Raw genomic sequence first — 17,439 nt, 5'->3', positions numbered from 1 at the left:
AATTATGGGTATGGGCACACATGCGTGTAACCCCCCCATGCTCCCCCGCTTTTGGCATGCGATGGCAAAAAGGTTAGCCATCTCTGTTATAGCAGTTGGGCGAGACTGGAAAACGTCCCCTTGCAGGCACACACTGAGAACCAGTATCATTTTCTGTCCTACCCTCTTGTCCCAAAGATGCCCTTTCCAAAAAGAAATGGGACTTTCTTGGTTTTTTTTCTCTTTGAAAATGGTTTGCTTCTGTTCCAAGAAGTTGAACTGATGAAGCTTCTTAAAAGTGAAACTTTTTTGAGGAAAAAAATGAAGAAAGTCCAGTTGCCTTTTGGAAAAAGCACCTTTGGGACAATCCTAACCTGGATGATTGAGAATCTTCATAGATGTTCTACCCTCTTCCTCCAGAGGTTTTTATTTTTCTTTTCCTTATTATCTATTTGCTTATCAAACCTCTGCCACAATCAAATGACTTTTGGTAACCCACATAGAATATAAAGTTTTTTACGCAAAAAGTGTTTAAAAAGCAGATTGGGTCAGCCTTAGTATACATTTAAATGTAAACACAGACATTTGTAACTTGCAAAAAAGGGCCAAGGAATGCAGATAGTCCCAAGGTTAAGAACCTCTTGGGAAGGCTTCAGAAGGGGCAAAAGGGAAAGCCCACCCTTTCTTTGCTACATTCTTAATATCAGTCTGATTCACAGAGCAAGATAAAGTGAGACAGGCTGGCCTTATGTGAACTTCTGTAGCTGCGTCACTAAACAAGTAACTAGTCAAAACATAATTTATGTATTGTTCAGCTGTAACCACCATGAATTCCACTGCAAGGTTGGGAACAGCCACTTTCTTAGAAAATTTAAAGATGGATTTATAACACCAATTATGTATTTATTTATTGTTTTATTTATTGGTTCGATTTTATATGCCGCCCTTCTCCGGAGACTCAGGGCGGCTTATAATGCGTTAAGCAATAGCCTTCATACTTTTGCATATACCTGCTTAGTAGGCTTTCGGCCCCCCCTAAGCGGTGTTCTTTTTTATACAAAGTCAGCTTATTGCCCCCACAATCCGGGTCCTCATTTTACCTACCTCGGAAGGATGGAAGGCTGAGTCAACCTTGAGTCTGGTGAGATTTGAACTTGTAGTAATTGCAGGCAGCTGGTGCTACTTAACAGCACTTTAATCTGCTGCGCCACCAAGGCTCTTAAGACTTATGGGAAGACAAGCAGGCTAGAATCTCCATGAGCAGCAGGAGGAGGAGATCAGGCTGCCGAGCAAACCCAGATCATCCTCTCCTTTTTTCATTCATAGTTGGGTTGTCACTGAGGAAGAAAAACTGTTGGGACTAGATGGGCCCCCCTTGAGCCAACCCAATAGTTCTACATTCTTTGCCTTAAATTGGTGCCAAATCCATTCAGAATTTGTCCTCTGCATGAACCTCCCTATCCTGGAGTTTCTCTCCATTCCAGCAATTACTTTGGGTCTCTGCGCAGGGGCTGCAACCTGCAGCCGACCTATGTACTGGCTCACCTTCCAAGCCCACCCCTCACAGAAGCCCCCACCTTGTCCCACAAACTCTCCCTCACTGTTCTGCCTCCTCAGGACATCCATCAGGGAGCTTGTCTTCCTCTTCCAGCACCAAATGAGGAGTTATCCAGTGCAGATCGGAATGCTAACCTGCTCCCTAAAAAAGGTGCCATCCAGCCCAGGGAGGGACTGCTGCCATTGCAGTCAAGACAAGAGGGGAAAGCAGCAGCTGGGTGTGCTTGGTCAAGAGGCTCTTGGGCCTTGGGGGAAGGAAACAAGAAGACCCTGTACCAGCAAAGACCCTCTTCATGTCCCTCCTTCTCAAATACATAGAATATATGCAATTCCAACATGAAAGTGTTGAATTCTTTCAAGTAATTTAACAGGATGCAGCTTTTTCACTTTTTTTAGTACTTGATGCTCATATAAATTACTCTCTCACCACTCTTGACTGCTCAACATGTGGGAGTCGTGTTCTCTCTACTCACATAAAGAGACCAGCCCGGTGAAGCTCCCCAACCCAGGCAGATCAGGAGGGTTCACCAGGAGAGGGAAAACAGAGGTACCATTCTGGAGAAGATTCGGGTAAACGCTCGCTCTCAAAAGCAGGCAGTCTGGATCCCAAAATCAAAGTCCTGGCATGCCCTCCAAATAAGACAGATCTAGCCCTTTGTGCAAGTAAAGTTCCCGGCTGAGCTCCAGAACAGGCGCTTTAGGCCACTGCAGAACTTTGCTGTAGCCTACATTGTGACTGAAATTGAAGATGGCAAGTAGAGTACCCAAATTATTTAAAGTTGGTCACTTTTTTTTGAGAAAGCTTCCAAAGAGGTAGCTGTGTGAGGAATTGGGAAGATGCAATTAAGACTTCGTTCTCTGTGGCAGAGGCTCTTTCCCTGAGATTATCAACTCCCATTTTCAGCAGGCAACCAGGGACCACAATTTCCTTTGACGGTGCCCTCATAGTTAATTTAATTTAATATTTAAATTTATGTACTGCCCTTCTCCCGAAGGACTCAGGGCGGTGAACAGCCAGAAGTAAAAAACATCAAATAAGTTCCTGCACTCCCACAAGCACATCTTGAGACAGTCAAGATGGTCTGCCAGACCTGGCACCTGCTCCCCAGGTGAACAGAAGGCCTCCTTGAAGTTGGGGAGGCTGATGGGCAGCCACAGATCGCAGTCAAACATGGAGATGTCAATGTCCTCCAAGACAAACTCCAGGCTATCTTCCAGAAGGTAGCCGCCAGGGCTCGGAAGCTCCAGAGTCCTAGAAGGGCAGGTGTGGGGAATCCATTCAGCCTCAGGGCTGAACAAAGACAGCAGGGGCTTTTGGGGCTGAGCAACATCACTCGAGTCCTCCAAAAAGTCCAGGAAGGCAGAGGAGACCCCATCGGAAAGGAGGAGGTTGCCCATGGGCGGGGAGAGGGAAGGGGGTGACATCAGGCTCCAGCTGGGCTCTGACAGGTTGCAGGCCGGGGCACTGGGTATCGAGCTGCCCTCAGAAGGGTCCTCCTGGCCTAAAGCAGCCTGGAGAATAGGGGCAGGTCTTGGCTGCAACTCCCCCTGGAAGCGACGGAGCGTGTTGGCCACCAGCACTAGGTGCCAGAGGTTGGGCTCTACAATGCGCAGGCTTTGGTGGAGCTTGGAGACCGACAGGCTGAAGAGAGAGCTGCATGGCGGGGCTGCTGCAGGCTGGGCCTCCTCTTCGGCCCACTGTCGCTTCATGGCGGCCTGTCATCAGCCGATTTCTGGAAAGGAGCAGAAGGGGAGCGCTCAGATATGCCAAGTGCCAAGCCCGGCCAGGCCTAGGCGGTGGCTCCAGGGGGGGGGGGCAGCCTTGCCAAGGAGGCCAGAGCGCAGACAGAGCCAGGATTTCAGGCGGCTACTTCAGTGCTACAGAAGCGGAAACCTCCCCAGAGAACCAAGCAAGGGGAGGCGGGGGGGGGTTCCGGATTTCTTCTCCCTCCTTTACTTAACTCGCCTTGCTGGGCGGCCCCAGGGAGGCCGGGCGGCGGGTGAGGCGAGGCGAGGCGAGGCGGTGGGGGCTCACCTGGCCGGCTCGTCTCACCCCGCGGTGACGGAGCCCCTGGAGCCGGACTGCCCGTCTCCTCCGCGCGGCGGCCAAGCGCTTCCTTCCCACCGTCCCCCGGCTCCGTTGCGCCGCTGGCCGGAAAGTTCGGCACCTCCGGGAGAAGCGCGCAGGCGGGGAAGGCGCGCAGCTGAGGAGCCTGTCCTGCCCGTCCACTACGGGGGCGCCTCCCCGCCCAGACCCGGCGGGGATCCCCGGGACCCGCTTTCACCTACCCGGCTGCTCAGAGGCCAATCAGCGGCCGGTACGCCGCCCCCCCCCACCCCCGCGTTCCAGGCGAATCTCTCCGATTCGATGAGAGGACCGCTCGGGGCGCCCTGCGTGGGCGGAGGAAGCTATCGCGACCAATGGGAGCGCTCTCACGAACGCCTCATCTCCATAGAGTAGGCGGGCGGAAGAAAAGGAAGCAGCCGCGCGCTGATTGGCTGGGCAGGGAGCGGTCCCGGAGTCTGCCCGGTAGGAGGCGCTGCCGCAGAGCCGGGGAAGGGCGACCCCTAGAGGCGGCGTTTGCAGCTTTGTCTCCTGGCGTGCCTGTTCCGACCTTGGAGGCGCCGGGCTGAAGCCGTGCGATTGACCCGAGAGAGGTCCGTGGTCCCCCTGGCGGAGAACGAAACGCCCACCTCCTCGGAAGAAGCGTCAGGGGAGGGTTTCAAAAGCACTCCCGCTGTTTAAAAGGTTTGGTCAAGTGAAGGGCAGCGAAGACGCCTAACGCTCGTGCCTCTTTTCCTCATCACAACAACCCTGCGAGGTGGGGTGGCTGAGAGACAAGGACCAGCCCAGTCAGGGCTAAAGGGAGGGTTAGAACTCACACCTCCCGGTTGCTAGTTCAGCACGTTCACTGCTGCACCAAACTGGCTGTTGTGTTATATGAATCCGTATAATCATGGTTTATGCAATAAATCGTAGTCATGACTATTTTTAATTGAATCGGTGTGACGACTAGCTCAGTCTTCTATTTTACTATTCATGAAATCCTGGTTTTTCATGTTTCCCTGCATGAAAAGCAGCGGAGTTATTGCCCCCCGACTTCCAGTGTGGCCACTAAATGCCCATCCGTGTTTATTCCCTTGACATTTATGTGCAGGCCCGATCTGTAATCCCTCTTTAGGACCACCAGCAGGGAGCAAGAACCTCACTCTTTTGTCTTTTAACCACAACACGAAGAATTGATGGTTCAGGACAAGTAATTATTGAAAACTCCTTCCAAGTCAGTTCTTAATTAGATCCCAGTAATCACATTACCATCCAAATAGTTCAGTATTTATTTGATTAGCTGCTTATGCTTTGTATGCTTTCAAGCTGCACAGTACTTTGCAAGCATCAACATGAATTAAGGTTTCTTAACAACACAGGAGGAAGGTTAGCATTAACCTGGGGATATTCAGTTACTTGCCGTCCAACCTTTTACTACTTCTGATGGGTTTGTTTACAGCTGGATACCTAATTTTCCAGGTGGCCTCCGCATCCAACCTCCTCTCTGCTGATAGAAGGGGCTTGGCTGCTGCCTTCCACTTAGAACGTAGAATCATAGGTTTGGAAGAGACCTTTGAGGTCTTCCAGTCCAACCCCTGCTCAAGCGGCAGACCCTAAATCATTTGTTCTGCGCAAGGGCTTTCCTCGGCATAGCAAAAAGGGCTCTTTGTTGTTCTGCCATGGGAAAGAAGCTGCAGAGCACCGGCCCAGACGGGGGCCAGAGCCCGCACAGCTGTGTTTGGATTCAGGGGCATCTCGGCGCGCAGGGACTGGCCTTCAAGTGAGGGGGGGCTCTCATTAGCACAAGGGGCGGAGGGGGAATGCATCTGAGGCAGCGATTTCCAGCCTTTTGAGGAGGGGAGTCATTCCTTGGAATAATGCCTGGAGAGGTAGACGTTTTTCCCATCATACTCCGATGTGGTCAGGCACTTGAGAAAGAAGTGCCCCAGGTCATGCTTTGAGATGACTCGGGCACCACTTGAAGTGTTCACGGTTACAGTGTAGTTGCCGGTGAGGGGCTGGTCACCTGCAGGAGGAAGAACACCCATTGCCAGAAACCGCATGCAAAGCCCAACTGGGCCAGCCATGCAGCACCTGGCTCAGCCCCAGCTGAGAAATAGCACTGGAAATGGGGCACATTTCTCCATTAGGGGGTTCCGGGTGATACCACTGGTGGAAAATGTTTTTTGTGCATGATTTTGCTGACTACCTCACACTCTTCCTGCACCCAGATTGACCTGCCAGTTGCCGGCCACTGTGCCCCCACCACCCAGATCTCTGCCTAGGACACACCTGCAATGTGGGGTGGCATGACATAGATGCAGTCCAGGCCTGACTCCTTCAGGATCTGCTGCATCCTGATGTGGTCTTCGGTCACTGGCTGCAGCCTGGCAGGAACTTTGTCCAGGTCCCACATCAGGAAAGCTACAAGAAACCGACAGCCCCGGGCCAAGTCAACCCAGCCCACCTCTTTGCGGGGAGAGGGGGAGAGCGTCCAAGAGCCTTGGAAACCTCAACACCCCTAGATGAACGCTGAGAAGGAAAGGGCTGTGGAGACCAAGGAAGGCAACCCCCCCTGCAGGAATCCGAGGCAGCTCTGCACACCCCTTGGGGCCCCGTGAGGCCCCCTCTCCTATTTGGTCTGGAGAAGAGCAGAGGTGGGGCCAACATCCCACTGACATTCACTTCTTTCCAACCTCCAAGACCTCCAACTGCCCGGCCAGTGGAACCATTTCTCCATTCTCTTAATTCCCGGAGACCCCCAAGGCAGTTCTTTTCCCCAAGGAAACCCAGGGCTGGCAGACACATGGCCGGGGGTGGGGCTTCTGACCCTTTGCTCAGCTGGAGATCCTGTCCAGGAGGCAGGAGCACATGACCTCCAGGCTTTTTATGGGACGCCTACCTGAGAGACAGGCTACCACTTTGCTGATGCCGCAGGACTTCATGGCTGCCACGATGTTCCGGGTGCCTTCAGACATCATGGTGGTGGGACCTGAGAGGCAGAGAAGGAAACTCACATGAGCCCAAAGCCTCAGAAGAGGGAGACGCTGGGGAGGAAGTACAACCGTTCTTACTGAGGTCATTGCGGGTGCCCAAGATGATGATCACGGCATCCTGCCCCCTCACGGCTCGATCGACGTCTGCCCGGTTCAGCACATCTCCCACCACCACTTGTGCTGGCTGGAGGTCAGGGGGCAGCCGGACAGGATCCCGTACTAGCACTGTCACCTGGTAGCCTGGCAAGGGGGAAGAGAAAACAGCTGGTCAAGGCATCCTCCCCCCCCAAGCTCTTGGAGGGAGTAGCAAAGGAAACCTCAGAGCAGGCTGGTGAAGGCGGCTTCAGCCCTTTGCCCTGAATGGGTTAGCAATGGGGTGGGGGGAGGGAGACTTCAGAGGAGGAATTTCTGCTCCCCCCCCCACTCCTGGCCAGTGCTCTCACCTGTCCTTCTACTCTGGCCATCTCTATGGACAGAAGGGAAGAAGGAAAGGATTTTGGTGCCGGTTTTCCTTGGCTACAGTCCTCTTTCTGCAAGACTGTCTATTCCCTTTAACGTTTAATTGTCTCCTCAGGTTGTTCAACGTTAAATGGTTTGTCTTTTTAAAATAACTTTAGGTAAATTTTTTCTTGGCTTGTTCACATATTTAAGAAAAAAATTACAGAGGAATCGCTAAACCTGTTTAGCCTGGCAGAATTTTTTGTATTACAATTTTTTGTGTGGTAAACCATTCTTTTTTAGATCATTCTCCTCTAAAGCCTTCTTTTCAAGCACACCAGCCTTCTTTAGGGTTTTTATATGTTCAGCCAGTGAAAGGTATTTTATGCCACTTACTACCTTTAAATGGGCCATTCCAACTAATTCCCTTGTTGTGGATTTTTTTCCCTTTGAAAATTAACCTGCGCTGCTTTGGGCAATTCTGGCATTTTTCCCTGCCTCTGTGCCAAGTTTGAAAGTACAGGACCAACCTCCTCTAGGCAGCTCAGGCTCAGCCCCACTTAAATGTAATCGAAGCCTCCCCCCCCCATGGCATTGAAGCTTCCTTTCCCCCTTCCATGGCATCACAAACGGCCCACGCAAAGGACCTTTATATCTTCAAACTCAGAAGCAGCCGGACGGCCAGGCCTAATCCTACAATCCACCAACTCTCCCCACCTGGGTTGACCAGCCCAGAGCCCCCCCGCCCCAGTTATGGCTGCAGTGCTCATCCAGAGGGGCACTGGGGAGCCCTTTTCACTTTCTTATCCAAAACATCAATTGCAGCAAGCTTTGCTCCGCCCCTCTCCTGTCTGTCTTGCAAAAGGGGGGGTGGGAACACCAGCAATATGTGTCCCCAGCAGAGGTGGACTAGCACCCACCCCACCCCTTGGCTGGAGGAAAAGTGGGGGCAGAACAGCCTCTAGAATTAGCTCAACTCCCCAAGAAGCCAGAAAGTCCCTGCAGGGCTGGCCCCAAACTCTCCTCCTTATCACTGCACAGCACAGGGCAAGCAGGGGGGCGGGGAATGCCAGGCGACTTGTGATAGCGTCCCAAGCGCCTAGCCAGCCCCGGCCACTTCAGCCTGCCAAGCAGACTGGAACACGACCAGGGCTGCTTTGGGGTTCATGTCTGGTGGCATCACCTGCTACACCAAGATCCCATTTCCCGAAACTACACTATGGATTATGGACTCAGTGGTAGCACCAGCACCATGGGATAACTTGCAGGTGCAGCGCCAACTGGGGAAAGGCATCCTTGATCCGGAAGCCTTGAATCTTGACCAACCCCACTTCGCAAACAAACAACACACAGCAGCCCCCGGGTGCAAGGCGCTCCTCCTTCGGTTCTCGCTCGCAACCCACCCACCCACCCCAATTGTCAGCCGCTGCGGTGCTTCTCTGGGGAAGCAGCCGTGTCCAGAGCGCGTCCTTTCGCAGCCGGGGTGGACGACGCGGCCCTTCGCGAGTCCCCCGTTTGCTCTGCCCCCCGGGCCGACGCCCGCTGCCCTGCCTCACCCGCCTCCAGGGCTTGCGCCAGGGTGGCCAGGCCAGTCATGCCGGTGGCGCCGAAGATGGCGATTTTCTTGCAGGCTGCTGCAGCCGGGCCTCCGGGCGCGCAGCTTCCCTCCATGCCGTCGCCTCCTCGCCGCTCCAGCCCAGGGCCAAAGCAAGCCTTTCCGCCTGGAGCTCCGCCCAGAGAGGCAGGAGCAGCGGAAGGCGGCGCCTCGCCGCTTCGGTTCTCCCCGAGGACCGCAGCCAGGGGCTCGAGCCCCGCGGGCTCGCAGCAGAACGAGCAACCGAAGGCCGCCCCCTCCGCCGGCGCGTCTGCCTCCCCTCCCCAGGCTCTCGGGAGAGCCGCTCGCCGGCCCTGGGCGACCGTCTCGAAAGGGGCGGGAGCGGTTGATGCGCAGGGCAAGCCGCGGGATCCAGTCTGAGCCTCCTCGGTCGGGTCGCCTTCCTGGGAATTCCTGGCCGGCCCAGCCCGGCCCGGGGTTTGGCAAAAGAGGGCAGCGCGGAAAGGGGAGAGGAGGGGCCTTACCCGGAGCCCAGCCGGCAGAGAAAAGCTGCCAGGCTCTGCCGTCGTCCTTTCGCGCGAGCCGGCTCCGCTCCCTGTCCAAAGGCGCGGCTCAGCCATGCGGGGCCCTCCGTCGCGCTTCCTCCGATTTGGCGTGGTCGGCTCAGTTACCGGCGAGAGCAGCCGCTGCCTTCTCACCATCCAAGCTGCCGGGCGTTGCTCCGGTTCTTTCCGCCGCAGCCGCGCAGCCGCGGGAGCCCAACGCTGCGCTTCCCCTCGCTCCAACCAGCAGCCGCGGCTCGCGTCGAGAAGCGGCCGGCCGGGGGGAAGGAGGCCAAGGGCGGGCGCAAGGTGACCCGGATCGCTCCCGCCTGCTGCCGCAGACCCGCCCGGGCAGCTCTCCGGCGGCCGCGGGCTGCCGGACCGCGTGCTCCGGGGCTGCTGAGCGGCGCCAGAAAGGCGGGCCGCCGCTCCTGGAAAGCCCCCCTTGCAGCGGGCGCGGCTGCTGCTGGAGGGGGGCTCGCCGGCTTTCGGGGAGGGGCTGAGCGGCGCTCCTGGATTGGCTGCTCGGCCAGGACGGCTATAGCGAGATCGGCGTAGCGGCCCCGCCGGCCGGCTCGGCTCCGCTTTGCTCCTGCGCTCATTGACGAGAGCGCCCGCCAGCAGCATCTAGCCGCTGCGGGGAGGGATGAGGCCTCGCAAGTCACCGGTGTTCAGGTGAGGTTGGCCCGGTTGCGGCTGCGCTCGGGGAGGAGGCCCGAGGGCCCCCCAGGGGCTCCGACCACAAGTCCAGGAACGGGAGTGAGGTGGAGAAGAGCCGGAGCCGGTTCTCCGGAAGCCTCTCGGGAGGGGAGGGAGCAGGCCGAGAGTCGGGACGCAAAGCAGATGACCCCCGGCTCCGGCCGCCCTTCGGGGCCAGCCGTCCCCGCAGCAGACCCATTCCCCAGGGCGGGGGAGGAGCAGAAAGGTCGCTCTTGCCTCCGTGGGGCAGAATCCTTTGGAAGCCTATGGCGGCTGCTGAAGGGCTGAGGAGGGATCTTCTGAACCCCGGGAAGGAAGGGGAGGGGTGGGGGTATCATCCAGGCCCTTCACCCCTCCCTTGCTGAGCCCTTTTTAGCCAAACAAGGCCAGGGACCCGGTTCCTTCCCTGCCAAGGACCAGATGAAACAGCACCTCTCCTTCGGCCTTGCGGTGTTGGGCTCCAGATTCCCAAACCTGGCAAAATTTGGGCTGCATATTTGGCGTGTCCAAATGGGTACGTAAATGATGGCCATCTTGCTCCCCTGCAAGGGATCAGGTGGCTTGCTGGACAGGGGTGTTGCCCCAGAGCCCTCCCTCCACCTGCCCTGGGGGCTCGAAGCAAGGGAGTTGGTGCCTTTTGCTCAGCCCCATGTGCTGAGTTCCATCAGAGAAGGCATAAGGAGCTGCTTCACCCACAATCCTTGGCCATCATCTGCTTCCCTGCCTTCCTTGATGGGTGACTCTCGTGAGGCGAGGAACCCCATTCTCTGAGCGGCTCCTTAAGATGGCCAGGCACCCCAGGGCTCCTGAAACCATCTGTGAAAACCCACCGAATGTGGAGAGCCACGTTGCCTTAAATATTGGGAGGGGGAATCATTCTGTCATACCATGTGGCTGTGGCCTGATGCTATGAGTCTCCCTGAGGGCTTTTGCCCTGGCGCAATTCACCCACTCTCACCCACTTAAATTAACCTCTTTAGGATATTCCCTCAGCATCATTTGTCTTTCAGCCTGTCTTTCCCAGCAATAAATATCTATTCCAAGCCGCCTGCTCCACAGAGGGCGACTTTTGTTGGGGTCACACTCTGTCCTTCCACCACTCTCTTCCTACAATCGACTCAGGAGTCAGCCCCCCCTCCCTCCATAATTTAAACTGCAGCTGCTTCTGCCCCAGATTTTTCTCTTGAGGGACTCCCAATCTTCTGAATGGGCCAGACAAGTTTCTAGTGGAGGAGAGGCAAATCATGGCAGCATGCAGAAGGTTTTGGACACACATACACCTCCAGCTAGTAGGGCAGTCTAGCTGCCTTGAGGGTCTCCAGGTTGCACCCTGAGGGAAAGGGAGAGCTAGTTCAAACAGATGAGCTGTGCCGCCCTCTCATCTACTCCAGGGGACAGCAAAGGCCTAAGCACCAAATTGCCTGCTCTTGCATTGTATCTTTTCTCAGCCTTGCCTGGCTGGCTACACTGAGGACTGGTTGAAAGGGGAGGTAGGCATCTGCCCGCCCCTCTCCATTCTCACTAGAGAATCACCCAGTTGGTGACATCTCACACAGTCTTTGGGCCAGGTGTAGGCATCGCAAAGCAGGTGTGCCCAACAGGTGCTCGCTTTCAAGAGCTGCCATTTTCTCTTTCATTCTTTCTTTGGAATTCTGAACTCAGTATGTAGGCGGCTGGTGCAGTTTCAGGGGTTCATGTGGCCCCTTTATGGGGCTTCCAGGAAAGCAGCAACATGGCAAACATTGCACCGGCTCAGCTGGATAACCAGGAGGCCCAGCAGCAACTCAGCAATACCCAATGGGAGAGCACCGACCCCACCCAGCCCCGGCTTTGGGAGGAGGCCACGGCTACCGTCAAGCTCTTCGAATGCTCACGAATCAAGGCCCTCGCGGGTAAGCCTCCCCTCCTCCACCTGGGCTCTTCCTGTTGGGCGGGAAAGGATATTGCCGATAGGGAGGGGCACCAAAACGGAGCTGGGTGAGGGTGCTTTCCCTCTGAAATGGTGCAGCCAATGGGTTTTTAAATAAAAAGGAGGGGTTTTGTTTCAGAGAGATCTTCATTAAGTGTGCAGAGTGAGGGAGGGGTGCCTACCTAGTTCTGAGCCCTGAAATGCGGACAAGGGGGAGGTGGGGAAGGGATTGCTGGCCCAGGCCCCAGGAATCTCCATGGGGCGAGGCTCTGGGAATAAAAGGTTTAGCCCCAGGAAGAGTGAGAAGGAAATGTTGGACAGGTCTGGGATTGGCCCCATTGTGGCTGTCATCTCTCTGTGTTTAAACACCACCCTAGAGAAGGACCCCATGGCTGCAGCTGTGGCCCCTTCCCCAGAAGTTCCTTAGGCCAATTAAAATAAAAAGCTCCCTGGGGCAGCAGGATGCCCTCAAGCTCAGCCTTGTGCTTCTGGTCCTTGCGGAGGGGGGAGGGGGGGCTTTCTCTGTGGGATGAGAGATCGGAGTAATGCCACCCCTCCCCCCAAATTTTGCCAGATGAGCGAGATGCAGTGCAGAAGAAGACTTTCACCAAGTGGATCAACTCCCACCTGGGCCAGGTCTCCTGCCGAATCGGCGACCTTTATACAGACCTGAGAGACGGATACCTGCTGACCAAGCTGCTGGAAGTTCTGTCTGGGGAGCAGCTGGTATGGGGGTCTCTCAGCTTCTTCAGGGATGACTGCCCCAGAGGACGAGGCAGGTGCCTCTTAGGGCAGAGGGGTTGGTCGCTCCTGTTAAGAGGGGTGCACTTTTGAGCCAGTCTGAGTCACCTTGATTTTTGCTGGGTAACTTCAGGCCTCGGTGCCAAAGGGGGGCTAAGCCCTGAAAGGGAAGGCAATGAAGGGGGGGAGGGGGGAGGGTCTGGGCAGGATGCTCCCTGCCCCACACTTGCTCTCTGCAGGGCTGTGAGGGGTTATTGAGAAGGGTGGTTGGTAAAGGCAGAAGACACGGCTGTTTTGTTCTAAATCTCTTAACCAAATTCTGGAATTCTGCAACTGGTTGTAAATGCAAGCTAGTTTGCCAACGCCAGAAATATGACCATGTGATTGTGCCCTTGAAGATGGGTTCTAAGTATCTGTTTTCAAGTCTGTTGTAACTTTGAATGGTCATTAAACAATTGGTCGTAAGAACTACCTGTCAGTGTTACCTGTGCTGTGACTTACAGTACAGTACTATTTTTATTTTATCACATTTGTGCAACTTTAAACGTTACTTTTACTAGTCAATTCTGAATGTGCTTAGACTGTGCCCTGATGGGAGCAGTTATATTTTGATTGGCTTCTGTGGCAGCCCAAACCCACCCGGGGGAGAATGCGGATCCACTCCCTGGAAAATGTGGACAAAGCCCTGCAATTCCTGAAGGAGCAGCGAGTTCACCTGGAGAATGTGGGTTCTCATGACATTGTGGATGGCAACCACCGCCTGACCTTGGGCCTCATCTGGACCATCATCCTGAGATTTCAGGTAGAGCAAGAGGGCAACCTTTCCAGAGGAGGTGACAGATGCGGCTATGCCTGGGCAGCTGGGGAGGTCATCTGCTGCTGGAGGCTTCCAAGTGAGGCCTGAAGCAACCTGGAGACCATCTTGTCTCCCTAAGCTTTCCAGAAGCAGGAAGACCTAGAACGGTATTCTGTGCAGGTCACAGAGAGTTTGGGGAAGGATGGACATCCTGGGCAAAAGAGGGAGGGAGGGAGGTGGCTGGTTTCTAGGGCATGTCAGGGAAGTCATCCATGAAAATGAAAACGGGGGTGGGGAGGGGGCTGAACACAGATGAGCTTTGGAGAGAGGAGAGTGAAAGGACCCCCTGCTTCCCTTCTCAGATCCAGGTGATTAAAATTGAAACAGAAGACAGCCGAGAGACCCGCTCGGCCAAGGATGCCCTCTTGCTCTGGTGCCAGACGAAGACGGCAGGGTGAGTTCTGAAGAAGGTACAGGTGTCTCTGTGGGGCCGAGTCCTGACAACCGAGAGGTGAAGGTGCTGTGAGCAAATGCTTGCACACTCAGAAGGGCCCTCTCCTGCCTGGATCTGCGCAGGCAGCCTGTCGGTGGGCAGGTGATCCCTGGGGCCCTGCAGGTGCCTGCTGGCATGGAGGGGGAAACAAGGCCACCTCCCTATCCTAAACCGCCCTGGTTCTGAAGAGGCTCCTCCTCCTTTTCAGTTACCCCGAGGTTAACATTCAGAACTTCACCACCAGCTGGCGGGATGGACTGGCCTTCAGCGCTCTCATTCACAAGCACAGGTGAGGGGGCTCCGAGCGGGCTCTGGAGAAAACATGGCTGGAGGGTTGCTGTCCAGGGGCTATTCTCTCCAGCCAGGGACTGGGGTGGGGTGGGGTAGGGTAGGTGGCCTCTCCTGCAGGAGCTGTCAGTTGGCCAGCTGCAAAATACAGAGGGTTTCTCATGGATTTTGGCCCAGGCTAGGAGTAGGTCCAGTGCCATGAGAAGGAATGCCCTCTAAGTCCCACCCTAGAGAGGCCCAGCACCTCAGGATGTCTTCTGTTTCCTCCCCAGGCCAGATATCATTGACTTCAAGAAGTTGACCAAATCCAATGCAGTCTACAACCTCCAGCAGGCCTTCAACACCGCTGAGCAGCAGTTGGGCCTGGCTAAACTTCTGGACCCCGAGGGTAAGGCTCTGAATCGACCCCAAATGGCACAAATGGCTTTCTCTGCCCAAGACACTTGGAGAAAGGAAACCCTTTCCCAGCCTCAGGAGGTGGAAGGCATCTCTGAGCCGGGAAGGATTCTTGGCAGTTGCATTTGGGTGGTCTGTGGAGATGGAGGTTGGAGGTCCAGAGCTCTGCCAGGCCCAGCTTTCCATTACAGGCGCAGACCCCTCTTGCTGGACGCTTGTCCCAAAGCGTGAAAGTGGCAAAGGAGCAGAAGGTGGGATTTCAGGCACCAGGACCCAGTTGGCCTGCCATCTGCAGCACTTGAACTGGGCTGGGAAGGAGCTCCTTAGTCAAAGTCTGGCAGAGAAACTGGTTTCTCTCCTGCCTGCTGCCAGTCTGGGCATCATGGCTCCAGATCTGGGCTTCTTAAGCAATATTTTCTGATTTGCCGGGATTAGACTTCCACTATTGCTTTTTACGGGATGCGGTGGCTCAGTGGCTAAGACACTGAGCTTGTCGATCGAAAGGTTGGCAGTTCAGCGGTTCGAATCCCTAGCGCCGCATAACGGGGTGAGCTCCCGTTACTTGTCCCAGCTTCTGCCAACCTAGCAGTTCTAAAGCCCGTAAAAAATGCCAATAGAAAAATAGAGACCACCTTTGGTGGGAAGTTAACAGTGTTCCTTGCGCCTTTGGCGTTGAGTCATACCGGCCACATGACCACAGAGACGTCTTCGGACAGTGCTGGCTCTTTGGCTTTGAAACGGAGATGAGCACTGCCCCCTAGAGTTGGGAACGACTAGCACATATGTGTGAGGGGAACCTCTCCCTTTCCCTTCAGGCCAGAGTTTGCCTCCCCAAGAGAGCTCTTTGCCCGGCAGGCTCTGTAGCCCCCGATGCCCCAGTTCAAAGGCAACGGCCAAAGAGGCTCCTCTCCAGGGCCCTTTTGCAGAGAAGTCTGGCAGCTGCCCCTTGGGTTGCTGAAAGAGGTGTAGCCCATCTCTTGGACCAAGAGAAGTCGGGAGACAGGCGCAGCGGCCTTTTGTTCTGCCCCGCCTTGGTCTGGCAGAGGGAGGGGTGCTGACCCCAGGCCCCCAGTGGCAGGGCCTTAGAGGGTCAAAGAGCCGTTGCACATAAAGCGTCCAGACAGAACTGAGGGATGAGCTGATCTGTCCCTGCTAATCCTGGGGGGCTGTGCCAGGATCTGACCCGCATAGTGGGTGATAGCCCACTCGTTCCTCAGAAACCTCAGAGATGAATACGCTTCCCCAGCATCCATTACCTTTTCACAACAACCTGCAAATTAGTTGGGGTGGCAGCGGTGGGGCTGCCTGAGCCTCTATCCAGGGACGACGGTGGGTTTGAACCTGCCCAGCCTCTGCCCCTCAAATCCTTGTTGGCCAACCATGGAGAGGAGACATTGGCCTGCCTCCTGGCTGGCTCCTCAGCTGCTATACTTTCTCTCCTCCTCCACCACCTCCTCCTCCTCCTCCTCCTCCTCCTCCTCCTCCTCCTCCTCCTCCACCACCACCACCACCACCACCACCTCCCCCCAGATGTCAATGTGGAGCATCCGGATGAGAAGTCTGTTCTTACCTACGTGGTTTCTTTTTACCACTACTTCTCCAAGATGAAGGCGCTGGCTGTGGAGGGGAAGCGGATAGGAAAGGTGAGCCTGGCAGGTGCGGCTCCCAGTGGCACCTGGCCCACGCTGTCCACATGCATTGGGGGCACTCAGGAGGCTTGGCGGAGGGCGAAGGCCGCACTCCTGGTCCAGAGCAAGGAAGCCCCCCACACAAACACACCCTCCAGCCTGGGTGGGATATTTCACATGCTCAGCAGCTCAGTGTGGACCCTGGAAGGAAGGAGCCTCGTCCAGCTTTTGGGAGAGCTCCAGGAGGAACATGAGTGTCTGTTGGCAACCATTGGTCTGCCAGGGCCTCTTGGGGGACCATGTGGACCTGGCATCTGGCCAGGCAGCCTGGCTGGAGGGCAGAAGCTCCCAGAAACAGGCGTCTGGAGGAATTGGCAGCAGTGGCTGGCCATTGCAGAGGAATTAAGGGGTGCTCAAGGCCGTGTGGCAGGCTGGGTCAATTGTGTGGATGCCCCAGGGGCATCTGCTTGTTGCCATGCACATGGCAGGATTTCACAAAAGTCTTCCCCTATCCCTGATCCAGGTATTGGATCAAGTGCTGGAGATCGAGAAGATCATAGAGCGATATGAATCTCTGGCCAGCGAGTTACTGGAATGGATCGAGATCACCATCCCCTTCATCACCAACCAGAAGTTTGCCAACTCTCTGTCTGGGGTCCAGCAGCAGCTGCAGGCCTTCACCGCCTTCTGCACCCTGGAGAAACCCCTCAAGTGAGCCTGCCGGGACTGTCTTGGCACCGAGGGGCCCGCTGTCTCCCAGCAGGGCTCATGCTTCGGGCCCCTGCGTGTCCCCCAAGGCTGCTGCTGCCACCTTCCCTGCTTGCTCAGTGGGGACGTCCACCCCGACTGGGCTGACCCCGTGGCCTTTGCCCGCAGGTTTCAGGAAAAGGGGAACCTGGAGGTGTTGCTTTTCTCCATCCAGAGCAAACTCCGTGCCAACAATCGCAAGCTCTACGTCCCCAAGGAGGGCAAGAGCATCTCGGATATCAACAAGGTAAAGAGAGGCAGGTAGTCTGATGGCATGTCTTGGCTCTGGCAGGCCCTGCCTTCCCCTTCCCCTTCTCCCCTCTCCTCTCTCTCTGTCTCTCTCGCCAGGCCTGGACACGGCTGGAGAAGGCAGAGCATGAACGGGAAGTGGCCCTTCGCGCTGAGCTCATCCGGCAGGAGAAGTTGGAGCTGCTGGCCCAACGTTTCGACCACAAAGCCATCATGCGGGAAACTTGGCTGAATGAGAACCAGCGGCTGGTCTCTCAGGTAGCAAGACTGGGCTGGGCTGAGGGAGCCCACGTGTCCCATGGGGGAAGCTTTCTTTTGACCCTTTTCACTGTCCCTCACTAGAAAGTCCCATGGAGCTCAGCTCTGGGGGGCATTTCTA

The 17,439-nt window shown here is 55.7% G+C and overlaps 3 protein-coding genes across 4 annotated transcripts in view; 1 reads left to right on the top strand and 2 right to left on the bottom strand.

Moving 5' to 3' along the window:
* Positions 1-2,460: 2,460 nt before the first annotated feature.
* On the bottom strand, positions 2,461-4,687 carry SERTAD1 (SERTA domain containing 1). The gene is given in 2 exon segments (XM_087876208.1): positions 2,461-2,601; positions 2,604-4,687. Coding segments are annotated over 2 exon segments (678 nt in total). The 5' UTR covers positions 3,247-4,687; the 3' UTR covers positions 2,461-2,566.
* A 171-nt stretch (positions 4,688-4,858) lies between these two features.
* BLVRB (biliverdin reductase B) lies at positions 4,859-9,599 on the bottom strand. Its single transcript, XM_034438378.3, has 5 exons — positions 8,574-9,599; positions 6,658-6,819; positions 6,486-6,575; positions 5,876-6,007; positions 4,859-5,609 (listed from the first exon to the last, which is right to left on the bottom strand). Exons 1-5 carry the CDS (start codon positions 9,271-9,273, stop codon positions 5,446-5,448), a joined length of 1,248 nt encoding a protein of 415 aa, XP_034294269.2. The 5' UTR covers positions 9,274-9,599; the 3' UTR covers positions 4,859-5,445.
* Positions 9,600-9,650: 51 nt separating this feature from the next.
* Positions 9,651-17,439, top strand: part of SPTBN4 (spectrin beta, non-erythrocytic 4) — a 35,712-nt gene continuing 27,923 nt past the window's right edge. The window contains exons 1-11 of one of the 2 annotated variants that reach the window (XM_034438369.3): positions 9,651-9,789; positions 11,476-11,705; positions 12,297-12,448; positions 13,092-13,265; positions 13,622-13,713; positions 13,961-14,041; positions 14,313-14,428; positions 15,967-16,079; positions 16,588-16,775; positions 16,941-17,058; positions 17,160-17,318. In XM_034438369.3, the coding sequence (XP_034294260.1) occupies positions 11,546-11,705; positions 12,297-12,448; positions 13,092-13,265; positions 13,622-13,713; positions 13,961-14,041; positions 14,313-14,428; positions 15,967-16,079; positions 16,588-16,775; positions 16,941-17,058; positions 17,160-17,318 (1,353 nt within the window). In that variant the 5' untranslated portion in view covers positions 9,651-9,789; positions 11,476-11,545. Of the gene's footprint in view, positions 9,790-10,383; positions 11,706-12,296; positions 12,449-13,091; positions 13,266-13,621; positions 13,714-13,960; positions 14,042-14,312; positions 14,429-15,966; positions 16,080-16,587; positions 16,776-16,940; positions 17,059-17,159; positions 17,319-17,439 lie in introns of those variants that run through there. The other variant, XM_087876146.1, reaches the window with a different exon arrangement.

Source organism: Pantherophis guttatus, chromosome 10, assembly GCF_059756535.1.
Source record: "Pantherophis guttatus breed Tessera chromosome 10, ASM5975653v1, whole genome shotgun sequence".
Lineage (NCBI taxonomy): Eukaryota > Metazoa > Chordata > Lepidosauria > Squamata > Colubridae > Pantherophis > Pantherophis guttatus.
The sequence above is the reverse complement of the archived record's forward strand: the minus strand, read 5'-3'. Positions and strand labels throughout refer to the sequence as shown.